The following is a 17,137-nucleotide window of genomic DNA, read 5'->3' as shown; positions in this document are numbered from 1 at the left end:
CCACTGGCACTGTCCCAGCACTATCTGGGGTGGCTGAGGGCCCTCCTTGCTGCTCACCGGGACAGGGATGAGGACAAAACTCCAGCGAGGGAAGCACAGGGTCCCCAGTGTGCCAGGCTGGCATCTGGGCCCTCACCAAGTAAATAATTAATCAGGCCTTCTCTAGGTTCCCTCCTTCAATCATTAATCATTTAACCTCTGTGCTAAATAAGATGAGGATGTTCCAGAAGTGAAACCAACACATGGAGATGCCGTAACCCAGCTGGCTACTGGAGATCAGGGGGTAACCCTGGCTGTGGCCCCTGCCGAGCCCAAATCCTCCCAGTGCTGACCCACTGCATTCCTCCCCGGGATTAGGCAACACCACAGGGGCTGTTTTGTAAGAGACTTAAAGGCCGGACAAATGGCGTGAGGAGGGGATGTGAGGGCTGCCAGCATAAGTCAGGACACCAAAATACATGAGGACCAGACTCCACAGCCCCATCCCAAACCCACACAGCCCTCACTCTCCCAGTGCTAGGGATGAAGGATTTGGGGGTGTCTGGTCCCCTCTGTCTGGCTTGCTGAGCCCCTCTACCCCCAAACTTGGGTGCTGGCTGCTTTTCTGGGGGCTCCTGCAACTACTCCAGCCCACCTCAGATGCCTTCAACTCAACAGAGCGTTTGGGATGTACCTCTTCCCCCAGCAGAGCTGAGCACCCTGGCATAGAGAGGAGCCCTCCATGATGCAGGGGTGTGCCCACCCTTCACCCACTGCATCCCACCATTGCTCTCAGGGCTGTGGGCTTCCTAACCTTCAGGTGGGGCACTAAGGTGGGGCTTGTTCAGTTAAGGAGCTGAGTATGCCATGGAGGCTGGCTGGGAGTGACAGGTGATCATGCTCCCTTCACTGGCTCTGGCTTCCCCCAGGCAATCAATGTTACCCCTAACGAGGTGCCAGGGATCGAGCAGTGTGACCAGGGCCATCGGTATGTCACTGACAGAGCTGCACTCAGCACCCAAGCACCAGGTAATAAAGTGGTGGCCATCCCACAGCTCTTCCCAGCCTGTCCCTTCGATGGCAACCAGGATAGTGGCCATGAGCCAAGAAAATCCAACACAGAAGCCCTGTTGGGTGTCTGGCACCCACTTGATTGCTCTAGTTCCCACTGCAATTCCTCCTGCAATGCAGGCAAACCCTGCCTGCACCCCAAGTTCCCCTTCCCCAGGTCTGTGGGCTCATTAATGAAGGAGAGCTAATTACCAGCACACGGTCCCTGGGCTCAGCAGAAGGAGGTGGCAGGCCTGTCTGTGGTCCAGCTGGCGCAGTGGAGCTTTGCCAAGGGGTCTCTGCCCGCCCCGGTACTTCCTCAAACGCCACCTCAGCAGTGGGAACTTTCCGGAAAGCCGAGCAGAGTTCTGAGCTGGGATGTGGTGCAATAGCCACCCCAAGCCCTGCAGAGCTGTGAGGCCTCAGTGTGGTGATGCAGTGACCACAGCCACCATGGGGGACAAGAGGGCTGGATCCTGAGGCGGTGTGAGCCCTGGGTGACAGAAGGATGGGGCAGGGCTTTCAGCAGGAGAGGAAGGAAGAGCCAGGCAGGGTGACCTCCGGGAAGTGGGAGCTCACCAACACTGTGGCAGGAACCAGGTACCAGGGACGGGGCGTTGTGGGGCAGAGGGACAATCTGAGCTCTGGCCACTGGACAGAAAAGAACAAGCAGGTAGGTGGCTGCCATGTCCCAGCACTCCAGGAGCCCTGTGGATTCCCAGGGAGGGCAGGAAGCTGTTACCCACCAGGGTTCCTCTGGGCACAGGGGACAAAGCCAAGTGGCGGAAGGACCTGTGGGGAGCAGGGCTGGCCACCAGAGGGAAGGGGGTTCCTCAGCCGCCACACTCCAGCAGCACTGAGCAACCAGTCTCACACCACAGCGATTTTTACCCTTCCCTGCCTAAATTAAGGAAAGATGCTCAGACAAGGGGCCCTGGCCAGCCAGAATGAGGCCACTGTCACCAATGTCCCTGCTGGATCCAGGGGGTGAATGTGATGTCCCCAACAGACCTGTTAGGGCTACCACAAATTCTCTGCCCAGCTGGGAACTGAAGCACCACATCCTCACCCCGAAACTACCCAAGCAGAATCCTCAGCAAGCAGCAAATATCCCAAAGCAAACAAAGGGTCCCAGGACAGCACCCAGCACTCCACAGACCCCCTTCCCACCCAAACCCTCCACACTCCACCTCAGGGGGTATCCATCTGCTCAGCAGTGCCCAAGATCTTTCCTGGGAGAGTGAAGCTTTTTCATTTTCAAGATCTTCTCAGCCAAAGAAATTGCAAATGATATTCACACCCCCCAGGCACTGTTCAGGGATCAAGTTCAAGCTTGCAGAATCACAATCCAGAGGTGGAATTGCTTCTCTGGAGCCTCCTCCCTCTGCCACGAGTTGCCATTTCCAGGTGGTTCATGTGAAGAAGCCAGAGAGCACCCAGCCCCCTGCTCGGGGGCCTGAGGGCTCACACACACACCAGGATGTGCCCCAACATGGGAACTGCCCTGAGCTGGCTCTGTGTGCAGATAGAGGGTGTGCATAGAGGTGGAAGGTGGGCAGTGATGAGGTGGGTGAGAAGTCAAGGACAAGGGGGCGGGAAAACTGGGGGTTCCTCATTTCCCCAAGGTCCCACCTGCATTCCCCTTCCCCCATGCAAGTAAAACCTGGGAAGGTGAAATATGTCCCAGGCTGTGGCACCAACAAACAGATAAGTTTTCCGGCATTCCCTTCCACAGCGTTGCTGCCTGCCTCACAAATCTAGCCAGAAAAGGGGTAAATACAGCCAGAAATGTGCAGATCCAGTCAAAAAAGCAGTAAATCCAACCAGAAATGGGCAAATCCAGCCTGAAAAGGGGTAAATACATCTGGCAATGCTGTCGCTACCCACTGAGTTCCACTGGAATGCTCTCAGCTCCTGACACACTTTATGGAAGCTGCCAGCAAACTAGGTCAGGGAGCCAAACCCCACGTGCACAGCCACCCCAGAGGAGCCCCAGTGTCCCAGGGTCTGGCAGTGCTGGGGGCAGGCTGTGCCAACAGCCTGGCTGCAGAGGATGGGTCTCTGCTGGGTCCCCCTGGGAAGCATGGCACCTCCTTCCTCCGTGAGAAATCAACCCCATCACCCGACATCCAGCACTGAAACCATGCGGGTCCCTGTTTCGCTTTCCCGTAAGTGGGAAGTGAAAGTGTCATGGGGAAGGGGTGACCCCTCCAGCTGTGGATGAGGTGTCCCCTTTTCCACCCCTGATGCCCTCCCACCTCCTCTTCATGCTCGTTGGGGTGCACGTCTACCCCATGCACAGGCCCTGTCCCCAACAGCAGGGTCACACCTTACCAGAGCCACCCCCTGGATCCCCCTGGCCACCACAGCACTGCAGACAAGCCAAGCCAGGGGATGCTGCAGCAGGGCCAGAAGAACAGGGACTGCCAACCACATGCACCCACCCCCACTTTGCAAAAGCCTTTCTACATAGCCAGGCTCTCCCTCACCTGTAGGTTTCGGGGGCCCATGTGCAAAGCTTCCCCAAGCCATCAACCTCCCCATGGCGACAGAGTCCTGCCACAGGAACTACATCACTCCCTGCATGGGGCAGCATCACTCCCTGCCTCCCACAAGACACCCCCAAAATCTCAAGGGCTCACTCTGCTCTGAAACTAAGTTCTGACAGCAAACACATCCTCAATATTTCTCTAAATATCCCTATCCCTGATGTCCTGGCTGTGGCCCATAATAACTAATCTGTAGCTACTGGAGCACCCTCAGAAAACCACCATCAGCTCTTGGAGGAGCTTTCCTTGCTACCTTCCTCCCAGCACCCCAGAACAGCCACCTACCCCCAGCACTCAGCATCATGCCTCCAAAAATTGGCTTTTGAGGCTGAACCCACAAATTAAAATTGCTGCCCCTGCAATGGAGCTAGACCTAAGAACACCCTCTGCAGGTGCAGTCCCTGGGCACCCCAAACACCAACCCAATGGCCCCAGCAGTGTGAAGGTGTCCAATGGAACCTGCTTGGAGGACAAAGCAACTACCATCCTAGTTCCAGCTGCACAGCACTGGTAAGGCTCCAGGCCTTGCCATACAGACTGGGAAGCAGTGAGGAAGAGGAGGAGGAAAGCAAGGGAAGCCCACTACCAGCATCACCCAGCACCTGGGTGCTATTGGTGGTGGTTGGTGTGGCACGGGCACTGCTGGCAGGCGCCCTGGCACAGCCGCAGCTGACACTGTTTCTTGGCTGTGAACGGGGACGTGCCAGATCCACAGCAGAAAATAAATCTGAAAGCTGGGCCCTTAGGGTCCCCTGTTCCCAGCTTCACCCCCAGCATCGGCAGCACAACCACCCAGTATCCCCCAACATGTCCCTCACTCCAAACAGGCAGTAGGACCCCTGCAGTGGCACGGGAACGAGGACTATCAGCAATGCCAGGGCTCCCTGGAGACTGGGACTGAGCTGGGTTATACTGGGGTTGAGCTGGGGTGGGCTTAGGGGAGCTGGGATACACTGGAAGTGAACTGGGAAGGCTGGGGTTAAACTGAGACGTGCTGGTATTGAGCTGGGAAGTGTTGGGGTGAATTAGAATATACTGGGGAGTGCTGGGATGAACTGGGTTTGAGCTGGGATATGCTGAGGTATACTGAGGCTCAGTGGGGGTGTGCTGGGAATGAGTTGGGGTCTGTTTAGGGGCAGCTGGGGAAAACCATGGCTCAACTGGAGTGTACTGGGATTGAGCTGGGATTGAACTGGGGTGCTCTGGGGGTGAACTGGAACATAGTGCAGTGGAGCTAAGGTGTGCTGAGAGCGAGCTGGGGCATACCGGAATTTGGCTGGGGAATACTGGGGCTGAGCTGAGGTATACTGGGGTTAATCTGGGGCATGAGCACCCCAATCGGGGGGGCGGGGAGGGGCACACCGCTGTTGCAGCTGAGCTGGGGAACAATCCGTACTCCCCCCACCACCCCAGCAGCTCCCAGCGTCCCCCCCAGCTCTGTGTGCCCAGGGACCCACAGAAGCACATGGAAAGAAACACGACCTCCCCCAGGAGAGAAACCGCGGCCGAGGAGGTGGAGTGGCCCCCGTCCCGCCCCCCATCCAAGCTGGAGTTGCCCCTCCAGCCCCCCTGGAGCACCCAGTACCTCTGTCTGGTGGCAGCGGCGGCTCCCAGAGGATGCCGGGGCGCTTCCCGGGGCGGGGGCATTCAGGGCCCCCCTTGCCAGGCCCAGACTTGTTCCCGCACGGAGCTTTGGCTGCCTCATGGAAACAGGATTCAAGGGGAAGACTGCCAGGACTTTCCCCAAAAAAATAATAAATGGGTTGCGTGTGGGGTTCTTGCCTCCCCACACAATTCCCAAGGTCTTGGTGGGGGGTAAGAAGGAGAGTGGGAGGGCTTGGGGACACAGAGGGGATGTGGGGTGTCCATGGCCAGCCCTCACGGCTGCCCAGCCTGGGACAATGGTCCTTTCATGCCGGCGCTCAGGGACCGGGACACGCTGGCTGCCTGCTCCGGGGGTGGGAATGCCCCCCCGCTCGGCCCCTCGCCCACGCGAGGCCTCGGGCAGGAGGGGCCATGGCTCAGCCCCACAGCTAGGGTATGGTGCTCGGTGGGGCTCAGCCAGGGAGACACTGTGAAATACCCCAAAAAGCTCCTCTACTGCGTGCATCCCCCCTACTCCTGGAATTCCCACTCCCCCAGTCTGTCATATCCTCCCACTCCCCGGAGCCATCACATCCCCCACGTTATCCCATCCTGCTCCCCAGAACCATCACATGCCCCTGCTCTCCTATCCTGGACCCTCGGGTCCGTCTGGGGGGGGGCTACCCTCCCAAAGGCTTTGGCAGAGAATAAGGGTGCCGTGGCCTTACCCAGCTCGGGGGGTGTCACACAACAAAGTGCTCTCTGAGACCCCAGGGGCCAGTGGCAATGCCCGAGCCTCATCCCTGAAGGGCTGAAGCCTTGTAGTCCTTCCCAGCAGCATTTCAGGGATCACCTACGTCAGTACCCGAGGATGTCCTCAGCACAGCCCCGAGATCATTGCCCCCCTCCACATATCCTACCTGAGCCCCAGCTCTTCTCAAACCCCCTGGCACCAGAAAAGTGCCAGAGCACATTCCACTTCCCTTTGGAGCCATCTTCTCTCTTCGGTACTGCAGTTCTGGGTCTCCAGCTGTACCTCCCAGAGCTGACAGACCTAAACCCTTCCCACAAGGGGCTTTATCCCATCACCTGCCCTGCTATGTGTCCCCCTGGCTCCAGAGCTGCTGCAGTACACCCTGTATCCAGTTTGTCTCCATTTTCAACCTGCCAGGAGGATGGCGGCCAGGTTCCTTTTTAATTGGGTTCTATTTTTAATTGGGATCAGTGCAGGAGGGTGGGAGGGGTAGGAGGGCGTGGTGGGTGGAAATTGACAGGAGAAATGGCAAGCAAGTCCCTAGTGCCCACCCCAGCCCCACTCACCAAGACCCTGCTCTGGTGTAGAGCAGAGCTGAGCCCTGCTGAGTGTTGGGGTGCCAGAGCACTAGGAGGGCAGAAGTGGGGTGCACACACAACTTTGCTCCAGGAGGAGACAAGAGTCCTGGGGCTCCACAAAGGGCCCACAATCTCTGGGAGTGTCAGCTCTGTTCCCCAGGATTCTCCTCCTGGAGAAGCCAGGATGTATCCCCAAAGAGTGCTCCCAAAATTCAGCACCCCATGCCTCCTCTCCCAGAGGTGGTGCTGGCTTGGCTGGGGCTGTGGGAAAACCAGCTACAGGAGCATGTAGCCTCATCCCTAATCAGTGCCCAGCACAAATTCAGTTTAGGAGTTTCTCTGTCACCCTCTGGTGGCATCACCATCACCCAGAGCCCCCCTGGAGGTCCCCACAACCCCTGAGGGTCTCACCAGCACCCACCATGAGCAGGGACCCACTGCCTGAACGTATTAAGGAGACAGGGATGGCTCCCAAATGACCGAGGTGGGACAGAGGCTGAGTCCTTCCCATGCCAGATTTAATTATTTTATTCCTAAATAATCAGCTCCAGTACAAGGTACAAAATCTCCCATGTCCCTGTGCACCCCCAGAAAAGAAGGGGGCAGGAGCATGGCCAAAGACCAGCTCCCAAACCCCCAGTCAAGGCCTCAAATTCCAGTGGAGGAAGGGTCCAGGCACCCAGCTTGGAAAGGGTCCCCATCCTGGAAAGGTGAGGGAGGGGACAGGAGCCTTCAGAGACTCACAGAACATCTGGAGGTGCCAGGAGCCCACCCACCAAGTCCTCTCAATGTGCCTGAAGATGCTGGCAGCCCCTAGAGACACTCAGCACACCTGGAGGTGTGAACTTACCCCAAAGCCTCCCCCAAACAAACCTGAAGATGCTGAGAGCTCGTAAGATCCACCCCCAGATGAATGGAGATCCCACAAGCCCCCAAAACACCCACTGCAGCACATCTGGAGGTGCCATGAGCCACTCAACTCCTCCTACACGCCTGAAGGTAAGACCCCAATATCCCCTCCAACATGCTGGAGGCGCCAGGAGCCTAGAAGCTTCCCCTCTACATGCTTGGGGATGCCAAGAAACCCCAAAGGCCCTCCTTCCCAGCATGCCAGGAGGTGCCAGGAGCCTCCCAAAATCCCTCTGCATGCCCAGAGGTCCAGGCAGGTGCCCAAGCACCCCCTGGGGGTCTGCTGGGGGTGGGGATCCCATGAGATGAAGGCAGTTCTGTTGGACCAAAACAGAGATGGGGAGCAAGGATGGAGGGCAGAGGGGGAGCGCAGTGGAAGGGTCTCCAGGGCTGAGGAGGAGGCACAGGGTCCCCCTTTTCCTCTGCCCTCTCAAAAGCTGAAGGGCACTTTGGGTTTGCCATCAATAGGGACAATACTGGTGTCCCACAAGGGCTAAGTGACCAGACAACCCCCAACTTCCCACCCTAGGGGACCCACTATGTCCCTGCTGTCCCCAGACAGGGGTACAACAATGGGGGGGTCCCCCTGAACCCAAAGTGGGGTGCATGTGTACAGGTGTGTGAGATAGAGACACAAACCATGTTGGAAGTGGGGGGACAGGGAGAGGAGCCCCCAGGGGGGGTCATGTCAGGCTGTCCTAGCCACGGAAACAAGAAGAGGAGCTCCCAAGGGAATCAGGTCAGGCTGTCCTCATCACTGCCCTCGCCACGGTCCTCCTTGCTCTCGGCCAGGGAACTTTCATCAATGTTTTCCAGGGAATCCGCATGCTGGAGGGAGAGCTCGGAGAGTGCCAGGGCTGGGAGCCGGCTCTGCTCCGGAAACAGCCAGGGCTTAAAGTGAGGGTCGTGCTTCTGCTTCCACTCAGGGTACTTGAGGCATGCCTTGTACATCTTCTTCATCGCCTGGGAGGAAGAGTGAGATGGGCACAGAGGCCCCTTGCCCCCACACCAGACCCACCCCAGCGCCACAAACTCACCTTGGGGGCCAGGAACTGGGAGGATTTGTTCACCACCCACTTTGGTAAAGAACCTGGAGAGAAGGGAGGGGCGGCTGGGAGTGGGACCCCCAGCATCCCCCAGGTGCCTGAAAACCAGGACCCCCACGGCATTCTCAGTGGGGACATGTGGCTGGAGAGAGGGAACAGGGTTCAATCCGTACTGCTCTCTGCTCTTGCAGAGGTCAAAAAGAGTGACTTCAGCATTTTGGGTCCCTCTTCAACCCCCAAAAATGAAAGATTTCAAGAGAACAGGCCCAGGATGTTTTCTCCTGACATTGCTCCATGCTCTGTGCCGGCTCTGGCCGCATCCTGAGCCCACCTCAAGCATATCCACTGGTCCTCCTGAACCCACCCCAAGTCCCCCTGAGCCCAACCTGAGACTTCTTGAAGCCCTACTGACCTTGCCCTGACGTCCCAGAGCCCCAGCTGAATCCCGACTGAGCCACACTCAGCGCAACCTGAGGTCCCACTGAGCCCCCATTAAGTCCAAGTGAGTGCCCATTCAGCCTCCCCCGACCACCGTGAGCCCCCCAAGCTACTCTTGAGTCCCCATTAAGCCCCAATAGAGGCCACCCTGAACTCCCAATGAGCATACACTCATGAGAACCCATGAGACCCTCACTAAGTCCCCCTGAGTTCCCCCAAGACCCTACAGGGCCCCTCCCCAAGCACACACTGACATGAGGGAAGGTCTTGAGGGTACTGAGCCCCAAGGCACAGAGCTAGGGGTCCCTCTCTTACCTTTGGGGTCCACCTGTGCCAGGTAGGTGATGGTGCAGCTCTTGGCACCTGTCCCCTCGATCAGGTAGCCTGTCTGGATGGAGACTGCCCGCACCATGTCCTTGCGGGGTGGGTACTTCTGTGGTGGGGAACAAGGAACGAACATGAGTCAGTGGCAGGGCAGGTGGAGTACAGCAGGCCCCAGCCACAAGCAGGGCTGTCTCAGCCCCCTCAACTCTCCAACCTATCCCCCCAAAGCTCTGAGTGAGCCCCAACCGCAGCCCAGCACCACAGGACCCCTGGTGCCCCACTGAACTCACAGGATGCTTGACAGAGTAGTTCATGATGATGTAGTCAGAGCCCATGGGCAGCCAGGAGCGGAGTGTGACCACGTCCCGGTTCTTCAGGGGCTTGGGACACCTCCCTAGGGACAGCACCAGGTGGAATGTTCCAGAGTAAGACACCCACCTTCAAGTACGGGGTCCCCTTCTGCCCTCCATATCCCCCCCAAACGGGCATCCAGGCTCCTCCATTCAATGCCAGACACCATGGAACCCCTGGATACCAAGCACAGGGGTACAGTGGTAGCAGCCCTGGGGTTCAGCCCTCCCCCAGGACCACCCAGATCCCCTCAGCCCCCTCCTCACAGGCGTAGTAGCCCACATCGGAGTTGGCCGTCAGCCTCCCGATGTCAAAGGTCTCGATGACGTTGGTGTCCCACTTCTTGCGGTACTCGATGTCATGGAGCACATCGTACAGCGTCTCTGCCGGCACGTCCCTGCACTCCATCCTGCACTGCAAGGCAGTGGGCATGAGAGACCTACCAGGGGTCCCCAGGGTGGCAGAGCGGCCGTGGGGACCCCCAGGCAGGAGGGAGGCGGTGGGGACCTCAAAATGTGAGAGTGGCGATGGGGACCCCTGGGCGAGAGGGTGGCAATGGGGACCCCAAGTGGGAAGGCAGCTGTGGGAAGCCCCAGCAAGCGGTGGGGGAGGTGTCTCCTCTCAGTTTTTTTTTTTTTTCAAAAATCAATGCAACCTCCTCCAAGAAAACCTGGAACTCAACCAGCAGCTCAGTTTGCCACCCCAGAGCCTCTCATAGCACAGGCATGCAGGGCCTCAAGGCAATGTGGAGCTGAGTCCTGGGTACTAGGGGACCCTGTTTCTCACCTGCCCCCTCATCACTATGGATATGCTCCCTGCAAAGTGGCATCTCTGCACAGGGGAACCCGGGGGAAGCCAGTATGTGGGGCTGTGCCCTGTGCCTTGGGGCAGCATGGATCACACAGAAGGGGTTGGGGGGGTGCAGAGTGGGGAGCTGTTCTGTAACCACGGCAGCCAGATCCAGGGAAGGCAAGGAGACAAGGAGAACAGAGAAGGTGAGAGCAGCTACCCCTGTAGCAGGTATGCCATCTGCTGAGGTCAAAGGCACTGGAGCCAAGCATGGGGCAGAGAGAGCAGCCAGCAGCCTGTCCCTGGGAATGCCATCGGTTCCTGTTTATCTTCAGGGATGGCACCAGCTCCTCCTGCCCCCTAGACCCTATAGTTCAGGATTTAGGAGTGGCCCTGTCACCTCAGCACACGGTACTAGAGACACCCCAGCCCTGGGAAGGGGCATAGAAGCACACAGCAATGGGGCACAGCCTCATATGGCCCCTTGGTGGGACACAGCCATGAAGCCTGTTCCCCACAGCATTCGTCCTCAATCCCATCCTTGCCCCACAGAGCCCAGCCTCACCCCCACAGATCCATCCCTGCCCCATGGAGTCTGCCCCCAACCCCACAGTGCTCATTCTCAATCTCAGAGACCCATCCCTGCTCCACAGAGCCGATCTCCAGCTCCTCCATTCACCCACAAACTTGTCTGAGAACACCCACCCCTGCAGGGCAGTTTTGGGGAGAGCCTGCCTGGATGACTTGCTTGAAGAACCCCTGCTCCCACCTGCACCCAGGCCAGCCCGGCACCATGCTCAGGTGGATTATTCCCAGAGCAGCGAGGCTGGTCAAGCCAGTAGTGCAGGACCTGCCCTGCAGGTGACTCACAGCCTGGGGGGGTGCTAGGGGGGTCGAAGCAGGAGAGGAGATGGTGCCACCTGGGAAGCGTCCGGAAATGCACGCCCCAATCCTGAGTCAATATTGACTAATGGGGTGAGAAGGAGGATGAAGAGGAGGTGGAGGAGGAAGAAATGAAGTCCCCAGGGCTGGGGTTATGCTGTGCCCAAGGGAACATACAATAGGTGCCTAGGGGAGTGGTGACGGCTGCAGCCATCAATGGGGTCCCCAAGCTCAGCCTCACTGGCGGCTTCTTCAAAACCCCAGATCCTTCTGCTGCATCCTACAGGGTGGCTCCTGGCTATCCTTTGGGAACAGCCCATTTAGAGGGGAAACCATCGTCCCTGGGAGATCTCAGATGCCCAGGCACCAACTCACTGCCCCATCAGGTAGGATGGGGTGTGTCCTGGCTGGGTTCCCCCAAGCCGTAGCCAGTCCCAAGGCCACCAAATGTCCCACTGAGAAATCAGCCATGGCACCAACTTGTTCCCAGACTCCAGAAAACAGGTTAGACGGGAGCTGCATCCCTAATGGAGGGGGTGGGGAGGAGGGGGCGGCTGTCTCAGAGCAGGGCGAGACCTTCAGGTTCCACTTAATTAGGCAAGGAATCCAGGAGGAATCCAGGATGAACTCAGGGGGAAACTAGCTCTTGGGAAGCTGAGAATCCCCAGCACCCACACAGAGACCTCCAGCGTGAGGGAAAAACCCCTGGGCTGCACCTTGCCGTGCCACATCAGCAATGCCACATGAGTCCATCCCTTCAAAATCCAGCAGGAGTATCTCATGCTGGGTGGGATGGTGGGCCTGGGTGCTGCTGGGGACCATGGGAGAGGGGACAAGGACTGTCAGCTCACAGGGTGTCTAATATCCAGGGGCACACACATGGAATCAACACATTAACAACCACCAGAACTTTTACAAGCAGGATTTGTCCAGGAGGGCTTGGAAAGGGGCAGGACCTGCCTCAGGGACCCCAGCAGGCAAAAAGACAGCTCCAGGTGCCGTGGCGTGGCGGGAGCAGCTGTGCCAGGACATCCTGGAGTGGGCTGGGTCCCTGCAACGCCAACGTGGCACACTGGGATTGTGGGACAGGCAGGGGACGCACCCAAGCGCCACCTCAATCTGGGAGATGTTTCGGTATGCAACCCCCAAGGGCAAGCAGCAGGGGTACGGGACACAAGGAGCTTGGGGGGAGTGTGAGGGGGAGTCAGGATGCACTGTCCCACAGAGCTATGCCCATGCCATCATGCCTGGATGCCACAGTGATGGACACTCCGCATCCCACCCACCACGGGTCCCCATCTCTCTGGGGACAGGGTAGGGTGCAAGTGGCACCAGTGACTCTCTAGACCCCAGAGATCACCATCCCCCCTCCCAGGGTTCACTGCTGCCACCAGGGCACAACAGGGACCTGTTCCTGGGTCATGGCAGCCTAAACTCCTCCAACATGCTGTAATGGAAACAGCCCAGTGGTTCCACGGCAGGAGCTGGGCACAGCCAGTGCCAGTGCCCCAGGGACAGGTTTCCCCAGCAGCGCCGGTGCCAAGTGCTGCAGAGCACTGTGTGAGCAGGCCGCGTCGTCACTGCTGCCACCGTCACTGCCACTGCCACTACCCTGGCTCGACACCACAGCAAGGGCGATGCCACCCACTACACCAGGACAGCTTAACGAAGGTGCCACCAGAGACAGGAACACAGGCCAGAAACTCCAGTGTAACCCCATCTGGATACTCCTGTCTCAAGTTGTCCCTTGAAACCCCAGTGTCCCCGCTTTGCCAGAGGGAAAAGCCAGGATGAGCGTGCACCTGCCTGTGCCAGCACAGTGGCACCAAGAGGGAAGGGACCCACGCAGTGGGAAATGCAGTGGGGACACAGGGAGCTCTGGGCAAAGGGGACAACCCCAGTGCCAGTAGGCCAGTGGCTGCAGGCTCCAAGGAGACCCCTAGCCCAGCAAGCATGGGAGGTGCATTCCCAATGGGTGAAGTGGGGAGAAGAAGCACCCAGGATCCATGACCCCACACTCCCTAGGGGTTCCTATTTGTCCCTGGCTGAGTCCCCGGTCCCCCCTGCACATCCCTCACGGGTGCCTACTTGTCCCTGGCTCGGCCCTGGAGTTGTGTTTGTCCTGGCGTCTCCACTCCCCCCGAGACTGCCCATTTTGTCCTGGTGTGCCAGTTAACCCCCCCTGTCCTAGGGTCCCTGCTGGCCATCGGGGGCCATCTCGGCCAAGTCTCCACTTGCCCCAAGCTGCTGCATGACCTGAGGGACCCCACTATTCCCTGGGATTCCCACTCACCCGTGGGTTGGTGATTCAACCCCTGAGTTCCCACTCACTATGGGGTCCCCAGTCCCCGTTCACTGTAGGTCCCCGCTTCTTCCCCTCAAGCCCAAGGTGCAGCATCGCCCCAGGGTCCCTTCTGCCTCCAGGTCCCCTACGGGATCCCCGCGCCACCCTCTTGCCGCTGGGTACCCCAATCCCGAGGGAATGCCGGGGCGGTCTCACCGTGCACCGGGGGCGCCCGGGGTGGGTGGGGATGTCTCACCGTGCACCAGGGTGTGCCAGGCGGGAGGTCTCACCTTGATCTTGTGGAGGGCACGCTCGGGCTCCAGCAGCTGCACCCAGACCCCCACCCCGCCCTTGCTGTAGGTGAGGCTCCAGCCGCGCTCCGACTCGCACTCTGCCCGGAACGCCCCGAAGTCCCGGTCGTCGGGGATCTGCACGCTGTCGCGACCCGCCATGCCGCCGTCGTGACCCGACATAGCCCCGGAACGCCCCTGCCCCGCCGGTGCCGGTGCCGCGGGAGGCGCCAGCCCCTACGGCGGCATTGCGGGGCGCGGGGCGCGATGGGACCGGCAGGGGCGGGCCGGGGGCGGGCCGGGGGCGGGGAGCACCGAGGGGCGGGATCGGGGGGAGACCTGGGGGAAAACTGGGGGGGAACCGGAGCAGCGGGAGGGAGGAGGAGGGGAAGGGGCGCGAGGAGAAGTAGCCGGGGGGAGAACGGGAACGTGGAAGCTGAAACCGGACGGAGCAGGCGGGAACCGGGAGCACTGGGAGGAAGGGCAGCCCGTGGTGGAGGGGAGCAGCCCAGGTTGGCGGCGTACCGGGAGCAGCCGTAGGACACAGGTGCAGAGTTGTGGCACTTGCAGGGACACCTGCACTGCGCGCCAAGGAAGGTTTAGGTTGGATATTGGGAAAATTTCTTCTCTGAAAGGGTTGTCCAGCCCTGGTACTGGTGGAGTCCCCACTGTGGAGGGGTTTAAAAAACTGTAGATGGCACGTGAGGACATGGGTTAATAGTGGCTTTGGCAGTACTGGGGGAGTGTTTGGACTCAATGGTTTCAGCGAGCTTTTCCAACCCAAATGATTCCATTATTCCAGTTGGGGTAGGAGGGTACACAAGTGCAGGACAGAGACCCACAGCCTCTCTCCAGGCCGCAGGTCACCCTGATGTGACACTGTCACCGGTACTCGTGCAGCACATAAGCATTATCCATCTTTTGTGCCAATGCTGGGCGGCCTTGCCATAGCATCCCCACAGTACCGTGGCCAGGAGCAGGTGGGCATGCTGCCATTGGCAATGCTGACTAGGATGTTATTTTTGGAAGAGCCTAGGCTTTGGCTCCCATCCAGCTCTGAAAATGCTGCTGACTCAGGTTTTCTTTCTGTCCATTTGGGAACACCGAGGAACCCTCTTCCAGCTCCCATGAATAACTGTGTAAATGATGACAGAGCACTGTGGCGTTTACCTAGACTGGCAAAGCAAAGCCTGTCTCAGCAGCAGGAATGTGGGACCAAGTCCCTTTTCCAGGATGAAGCCCTTCCAGGGATGCAGTAGCCAGAGGGATAAGAGGGCACAGGGATGTCACCATGCTCAGCACTTGTGAGGAGACAGGGACCTGGCATCACAGGGGTCACCATGCCACACCACTGCTCCCAGCATCCTCACCTGGGAAAAGGAACCAAGGGAATCTCTGGCATCCTATCCCACTGGAAGTGGACATCTGCAGTGGATGGCTGGCAACAGGGTGCTGTGGCTGGTGCAGGGGGACCTTCTCCCCTCATCCTTCTCTCTCTGCCCTTTCTGGCAGCTCTGCTGTGGAAGCCTGGGCTGTTCCTACCCTGTGTCCAGGGAGGTGGAAAGGTGAAAGCCATCACACTACAGTCCTTCCCAGTCCTCAGTTGTCCTGGTGCTGGAAGCAGAGCACCCACATTCCCAGCCAGCCCAGCCATGTGGCACCACATGCCATTTCCAGTCTGGAACACAGATGGCATGGGAGTCATGGGGTAAGGGAGGACAGGCTGGGGGGATGGGGTAGCTGGGCTGAGTAGCTGGGGAAACTGTGCTGGGAAACTGAGGGAACTGGGCTATTGGAGCTGGGAGAAGTCGGGAAGCTGGGCTGAGGAGCATGGGGAGCTGGAGAGACTGGGCTGGGTACCTGGGGGAACTGGGCTGTTAGAGCTGGAAGAACTGGACTGAGCAATTGAGCAAGAGGAGCCAGCAGTCAGTTTGGAGAAGCTGGGCTGGGCAACGGGGACCACTGGGCTCATCGAGCTGGAAGAACTGGGCTGGGGAACTAGAAGCACTGGGCTAATGGAATTGGGAAAGTGGCCTGGGAAACTGGGAGCACTGAGCTGATGGAGCTGGGTGAGCTGGGCTGGGAAACTGGGAACACTGAGCTGATAGAGCTGGGCTGGGGAAGTGGGAGCACTGAGCTGATGGAGCTAGGGGAAGTGGACTGGGGAACTGGGAGCACTGTGCTGCCCCCAGTCTGGGTGCAGAAATGCCCATTTCTGACACTCTCCCCCACACTCCTGGGTCTTTCCCAGCTTCCCAGTCCTTATTCCTGCTCCACCATCCCATATCTGCCAGCAGTGTGCAGAGCTATATCCAGGAATCAGTAATTCAGGCAATAAGCCCAAGCCTTCTTAAAAAAAAAAAAAAAAAAAAAAAAATTAAAAAAAATAAAATCCCTAAAATGCATCTTTTTGGCAGCTCTGTTTAATCCAGGAATTTGTGGGACCCTGTGGAAGCACTGGCGTGATGGTGGGATGGAAAACTGGACAAAGAGCTGCTTGGATAATGGGGGGAAATGGGGAGAACTGGGGTGAAACAGGAGGAAATTGGCAGAATGGCAAATCCTGGGGTGGGAAAGGGCTGTGGGCAACTTTGGAGGACAGCATGGGCACACACATGTGCACTCACACACACATGCATACTCGTACATTTGCCCACACAGGTGTCCCCCAGAGGCATCTGCTCTCAGCCCAGCCTGCAGCAGATGCCCAGGATTTGAACGAGCACATTTGCAAGTTCTGCCTGGGGGTTCAAGTGTGGATACACACGTGTGGCTGTGCACACAGGAGAGCACGCGTGTGCGCAGGAGTGCATGTAGAAACAGCCCTGTGTGTGCAAAAGCACAGGTGTTTGTGTGCACCCCTGTGTGTGAATGTGTGTGCGTGTGAGTACATGTGTGTGACCACACACCATGTGCGTGTGCAGGTGTGTCCATGTGTGACATGTGGTGTGTGTGGTGTTTGGTGTATGTTTGGTGTATGTGGTGTTTCGTGTGCGTGTTTGGTGTATGTTTGGTGTGTGTGTGAGGTGTTTCGTGTATGTTTGGTGTATGGTGTTTCGTGTGTGCATATTTGGTGTATGTTTGGTGTTTCATGTGCGTGCGCGCCCTGCGCTGCGCCCCCTGCCGGAGCCCGCCACCCACTTACCTGCGTGTCCCACAGCCGACGCTGTTTTTCCCGGCATGCCCCAGGAAGGCCGCGCCGCGGCGCCTCCTGGGGGTTGTAGTCCGCGGCGGCGAAAAAGCGGGCCGCAGGGCGCTGTGGGGACTATATCTCCCGGCATGCCTTGCGCGTCTCCTGCATCAAGATCCGCCGGCCGGCAGCCGCCATCT

At 58.6% G+C, this 17,137-nt stretch overlaps 2 protein-coding genes across 10 annotated transcripts in view; both read right to left on the bottom strand.

Annotated features, from left to right (window-relative positions):
- The window catches only part of ARAP1 (ArfGAP with RhoGAP domain, ankyrin repeat and PH domain 1), a 35,978-nt gene extending 29,678 nt beyond the window's left edge, over positions 1–6,300 (bottom strand). For 3 of the 9 annotated variants that reach the window (XR_015799705.1, XR_015799713.1, XM_088157443.1), the window contains exon 1: positions 5,164–5,485. The gene's annotated coding sequence lies outside the window, so the exon portion shown is untranslated. Of the gene's footprint in view, positions 1–1,242; positions 1,363–5,163; positions 5,486–6,082 lie in introns of those variants that run through there. The other 6 variants (XR_015799719.1, XR_015799724.1, XM_014882048.2 and 3 more) reach the window with 4 other exon arrangements.
- A 704-nt stretch (positions 6,301–7,004) lies between these two features.
- On the bottom strand, positions 7,005–14,077 carry STARD10 (StAR related lipid transfer domain containing 10). Its single transcript, XM_088157480.1, has 6 exons — positions 13,808–14,077; positions 9,829–9,976; positions 9,502–9,605; positions 9,203–9,320; positions 8,441–8,493; positions 7,005–8,366 (listed from the first exon to the last, which is right to left on the bottom strand). Exons 1-6 carry the CDS (start codon positions 13,988–13,990, stop codon positions 8,139–8,141), a joined length of 834 nt encoding a protein of 277 aa, XP_088013606.1. The 5' UTR covers positions 13,991–14,077; the 3' UTR covers positions 7,005–8,138.
- Between the last annotated feature and the right edge of the window lie 3,060 nt (positions 14,078–17,137).

This window comes from Sturnus vulgaris, chromosome 2, assembly GCF_052056855.1.
Source record: "Sturnus vulgaris isolate bStuVul1 chromosome 2, bStuVul1.hap1, whole genome shotgun sequence".
Classification (NCBI taxonomy): Eukaryota; Metazoa; Chordata; class Aves; order Passeriformes; family Sturnidae; genus Sturnus; species Sturnus vulgaris.
The sequence above is the reverse complement of the archived record's forward strand: the minus strand, read 5'-3'. Positions and strand labels throughout refer to the sequence as shown.

What these genes read in the sequence shown, in the direction of transcription:
- STARD10 (XM_088157480.1), bottom strand. Translation starts at nt 13,990, where the DNA reads ATGTCGGGTCACGACGGCGGCATGGCGGGTCGCGACAGCGTGCAGATC. An exon ending in CGATGTGGGCTACTACGCCT is followed by an intron (nt 9,606 to 9,828) that starts GTGAGGAGGGGG and finishes TGCTGTCCCTAG; the next exon opens with GGAGGTGTCCCAAGCCCCTG. An exon ending in GGCACAGGTGGACCCCAAAG is followed by an intron (nt 8,494 to 9,202) that starts GTAAGAGAGGGA and finishes CCTTCTCTCCAG; the next exon opens with GTTCTTTACCAAAGTGGGTG.